Here is a 4,912-nt window from a genome sequence, read left to right as displayed (position 1 = left end):
TTTAAATTTTTAATACGTTGCCGTTTTTTTGCAATGGTTAAGGGGCATCCACAGGGTGGGAGTCAGGAAAAAAAGTGATACTTTTGTTAAATGGTTCCGGGAGGTGCAATGAATACCAAACAAACAATGAGTACCGGAACAAAATTTTCAGGTCAAAATGTGTTCAGTACCAAATCTGATGAGTTTCAAGGCAGTTGAGTACCAAGATAGCACTGTATGTGTGTGGATGGGATGTGATTATCTAACAAGAGCACATCAAGAAAAACACAACACACAACACACATATTATGCCTAACTACATCCACTACCCTAAACTTAACTTCTTCCAGCTTGTTCAGTCCACTGTTATTGTGGTGGCAAATAACCATGAAAGATCTAATCTCATCCACTTATTTTGAAAGCAGCTCTTCAAGAGATGATCTGATCCCCAAAGCCGTACATTTTGCACGCTCGATGGAAGTATACTAATTACAATCAGCCAGTACAAGTTCATATCCCACCTTCTGTGCTACCAAATTGGCATTTTGTGCAATTCTAAAAATAAAGTCCCAACAGCAACTCAACGCTCACTTCCTTAACCTGAATGCAGAACCACCAAATTTAAGTCAGGAAAGGCAAAGAAGCAAAAAAACACGCATTGAAAAAAGGCAATTTTGGGCCCTTAAGTAAGATGCAAACATCTCGCTAAGCCATCCTACGGTCTGCACGTGTTCCATTCGGGACGCTATGCAAAGTCAACCATCGTGGCTTGCCAATAATTTACATTTCGAACTGTTGCGTCAACCCAGGCGGATCATGTTTCATTTACTAAACCACGTTAAGCAAACCTTATCGTCATCCTTACAGTAGGGCCAACCTCGAGGGGGCAGAGCAGGTGCCCACAGGGGTTTCCGCATCCCCAACGAAGGGGGAGCGCAATCTTAAGAGGGGCAGAGGGGCGCTTCTCCAAAGTCAACCCACGGGAGCGCCCACGTGGTCGGGGACTGCTCTGGACCGGCTACACCAGACTTGTTTTCCCAAGGGCTACACCAGAACGGGAGAGAGAGAGAGAGAGAAGCGCACTCTGCACATGCTCAAGCGCACTGGCGCAGGGCGCGTCTTTCCCGAGAGGCCACGCGAGGGCTGCCCGGCGAGGGTCTGCGGGGTCTGCCGCGCCCTGCAGCGCCCCCCGCCCGGGCGCGAGCCGAGAGCGAGAAGCCCCCCGCCCCTTGGCGCCTCCCCTGGGCGGGGCTCCGGCGCCCGGCTCCGCCCCCGCGCGTGCGGCAGCCTTATTAGCCGCCGCTTTTGCGCACCAGGCTCAGTGCAAGCGAGGCGCGCGCGAGGAGTTGCGCGGAGGCTGCAACGGCTGAGCCAGGGACCCGACCGAGCCAGCGACGCCCGGAGCGCGGCGCCTCCCGGGGTGGCCTCAGCGCGTAGCGTCCCTCGAGGCGGCCGGGGCTCCTCTCCGTCTTGCCCTGCCCTGATCGCCGCCCGCGCCCCTCCGCCCCCCTCTCGCCAGCAGCCGCGCCACCATGGGCAGCCACAGCTCCAAGGCCGCCAAGGGGGACGTGATGGCCCAGGACGCCGCCGGCGACGCCTCGCCCTCCAAGTCCAACGGCCAGGTGGGTCTGGGGCGCGCAGCCGGCCAACTGCCATTGTTCCCCGCGCTGCCGCCGGGGCTGCCCCGCCCGGCTTGGGCGCGGCAGCCTCTCGGGACGGTCGCCGCGCTCGCTTGAAGCCCGCCGGATCTCCCCCGCGGCCGCTCGGCTGCCTCTTCCCACCGTCCCGCCGGGGACGCGGCGTGGCGCGCCTTTGTTCGACGCCGAGCCCGGCAGACGGAGCGCATCCCCCTCCCTCGGCGGTCTCCTCCATCCCGACGGGGAACAAAGGAGGACCGGCGCGCTGGATCCCGGCGCTGCATTGCGCGCATTCCCGGGCGAGGGGCGGGGGCGGCGGCGCGGGCAGAGCCGGGCGGGGAGGGGGCTGCGCAGCCGGGTCATGGACGCGCTCCGTGCCCCCGCCCCGCCTGATTTCCGCCCTTTTGCGAGGAACCCCGACCCTCTGCCTTTCCAGGAGGGGCGGGACTGGGGCGCTTCGGCCTCGAAGGGACCCACGGGCGGGAGGCGCTTTTGCTAACGTGGCCCGCCCTCCCTGGGGCTCGCCTCGCCTTCATCCGTCCTTCCGACCCTCCCGCCCCCCCCCCAGCGCCGCCGGACCGAGCGGCCCAATGGCGCGGCTTTGCATGGGGAGAGAAAGGCGGCCCCCCTCCCCGCCTTTTTGCCCAGAGTGGGGATTCGCGGCGGCGGCGGCGCTCTTGCACATTCGCGTCCCGCTCCCGGAGCGCCTCCTTGGCGCTGCAAGCCAGGCGGGCCGCGGCGGGAATGCGGCGCCCCCTGGCGGCGGCGCGCGACACGCTGCCTTCCTCGGGGAGAGACGTTTCAGCCGCTCCCAGAGAAGCGGAGCCAAAGCTGGTCGCGGGGGGCGCAAAGCGCTGCCCTCCGTCTTTTAACCGAGCCCGAACGCTGGAAAAGGTTGGCCGAGGTAGCCTGGACTCGCCCCGGTCTGATCAGCGCGCATCATCTGGCTAGTTGGCTAATAGGAGTGGTAGTGTGGCACCTGTGGATGGAAGGGAAGCCAAAGGACCCGTTTTGCGGCCAGGCGTCTGGGAAAATCAATCCAGCAGACATTCAGCCCGTAGAATTGAGCCCTTGGCCGCCCGGTCCAACTTGGTTCATTTTTCTGCTGCTCAGTATATTGGCGTAAACCCGGGTGATGTCGAACGGTTGGGCTGGATGCTGGGTGCAAGCCCAAAGAACGAATTAATCCAGTTACCTGTTGTGTGAGGGCAGTCAAGGTTGTGTGCTGTTGCCAGTGTGTGGCTCTTGGGACTATGGGATGTGGGGTTTCAGTTCATGCAATTGCGGGGGAGGGGCATTTTCTCAGCTGGATGAGACTCAGGGATGCTGAGCGTCTCCTTTTTCAGAGCTGTAACTCTGGTGTACCTTTTGTTTCCCCCTCCAGGAAAACGGCCATGTGAAAGTCAACGGGGATGTGTCCCCGAAAGCCGATGGGGAGGTGAACTCCCTGAACGACAGCGGCTCAGCAGAGGCCCCCAAGGAGCCGGCCAAGGCCGAGACGGGCGGCGGAGACGCCATTGAGCCAGCCCCAGTGGCCGAGGGCGAAGCCAAACCTGACGGGGCGGCTTCCACCAACACTTCCAAGCAGACCCCCAAGAAGAAGAAACGGTTCTCGTTCAAAAAATCCTTCAAGCTGAGCGGCATTTCCTTCCGGAAAGCCAAAAAGGAAACCGGGGATGCGTCGGCCGCCGCCTCTCCCACCGCGGGGCAGCAGGGAAAGGCTGAAGCAGCGGAGGCTGAGGACCAGTCAGCTGCCACTGAGGGGGGGGAGCAGGCCAGTGCGCCCCAAGAGGAGACAGCCGCCCCCGTGGAAATCGCGGCTGCTACTCCCGACAATCAACCGGCAGCCAAGCGGCAAGATGGCAGCGAGGAGCCAGCGAAGGAGGAGGAACAGCCACAGCAGCCTCCTTCCAGCGAGAGCCAGGGGGACGTAAAGCCAGATGAGAGCTCGGAACCTGCGGAGGTGGAGCCTAGCGCTGCGGCTGACACTGCTGCTGCGGCCGACACTGCTGCTGCTGCTGCTGAGCAGGAAGAGGAATAGAGCTGACTTAGCTGCCCACCAGAAAGAGACTTGTCTGTGCCATCCTTCCGATCCCAACCACCCCTCAGAACTGCTGCCTTGACTACATGCCACACAGGCCCGCCCCACACACAGGCCTTCTGCATTGAGCTGGCAAGCTCTGTCTCTCCAATGTGCCCCCCCCCACACACACAGTGAAGAAAAAAAAATAAAACTGACTTGGCCCGGAGGGCACCACTGCCCCTCAAGCAGGAGCTCCAAAGCCCCTCTTAAAACTATTATGGAGAGAGAACTGATCCTGGTCAGAAACTGGGACTTGCTCCATGTAATGAGACTTCAGCTATTAACACCAAGTTCTTTTTCCTCAGATCTTCTGTTTCTACTAATCTTCAAATGCAGCTCTCTTTTTTTCCTCCAAAAAGACCAACAAGCCAGCAACAACTGACCCGTTTTTCACAACGGATATTCTCTCTCTCTCTTGGTTTACATTCCTGGTTCTGACTTCATTTAAAAGTATTTTGTGCTTTTTATAGAAACCACCGTTTAAAAAGCTAATCTGGTTAGTTTTTTATAATGTCTTGCTCTTGGCTTTAAACCATAAAGCGTGTAAGTCCACTGTGTTTAATTTGACATCGGAGGGAGAACTACTTCGGGTTTATTTAGGGATGGGGGGGGCAACCCCCTGGGGGAGGGGGGTGGGAGAGGGTTGAGCGGGAGGGCTGGCTGTATGATGTGACTTTAAATTTTCGTTTCCTTGTCTTTGTAAATAATTTTTTAATGGCCCTACTCCTGATCTGCAGTTTTCTAACTCCTAAACAAAAGTTGTATGGGTCTTATTGTAACATTTGAAAAGAATAAATGGTGACCCCCTTTATGGATCGGAGTTGGATCCTTTTCTGTAGTAGTTGGCTAAGCGGCCAGTAATCGGGCAGCTGCATGATTCCCAGATAGTTTTCCCCTTGGGGGTGCCAATTCCTCTTTCTGTACCATCCAATTCTCCAGTGAAAGTTGAACTGTGTTGGGAGGGCACCTATAATTCCCAGAATTGAAGCCAAGGAGAAGTGTGGCTTGCGCCCATCACAGCCAGGCATATATTTACTCCATTAATGCATTTAAACTACACGCTAGGAGACAAGCTAGAACCTTTCCTGACAAGTTTCCTTAGAAGTGCTAAGCTTCAGGACAGATCTGGGTGGAGGCACTTGGGAGTTTAATCCCCGTGCCGCTTTCTTTCACGGGCTATTAAGAGCCTTAGTGGGGAGCACCCTAGGATACT

The 4,912-nt window shown here is 57.6% G+C and overlaps 1 protein-coding gene across 1 annotated transcript; it reads left to right on the top strand.

The window, feature by feature from the left end:
- The first annotated feature begins 1,285 nt into the window (after nucleotides 1-1,285).
- MARCKSL1 (MARCKS like 1) lies at nucleotides 1,286-4,104 on the top strand. Its single transcript, XM_039329445.1, has 2 exons — nucleotides 1,286-1,601; nucleotides 3,001-4,104. The coding sequence occupies exons 1-2, from the start codon at nucleotides 1,512-1,514 to the stop codon at nucleotides 3,655-3,657; spliced, it is 747 nt and encodes a 248-aa protein (XP_039185379.1). The 5' UTR covers nucleotides 1,286-1,511; the 3' UTR covers nucleotides 3,658-4,104.
- Nucleotides 4,105-4,912: the final 808 nt, after the last annotated feature.

The sequence above is a fragment of the Crotalus tigris genome, unplaced genomic scaffold (genome assembly GCF_016545835.1).
Source record: "Crotalus tigris isolate CLP2741 ecotype Arizona unplaced genomic scaffold, ASM1654583v1 scf7180000017614.5298720, whole genome shotgun sequence".
NCBI lineage: Eukaryota > Metazoa > Chordata > Lepidosauria > Squamata > Viperidae > Crotalus > Crotalus tigris.
This window is presented reverse-complemented; position numbering and strand designations above follow the sequence as displayed.

Excerpts from the sequence above, each read along its gene's own strand:
- MARCKSL1 (XM_039329445.1), top strand. The coding sequence starts at position 1,512 with ATGGGCAGCCACAGCTCCAAGGCCGCCAAGGGGGACGTGATGGCCCAG. Across the intron at positions 1,602-3,000 it reads CCTCCAAGTCCAACGGCCAG|GAAAACGGCCATGTGAAAGT; the intron begins GTGGGTCTGGGG and ends TTCCCCCTCCAG.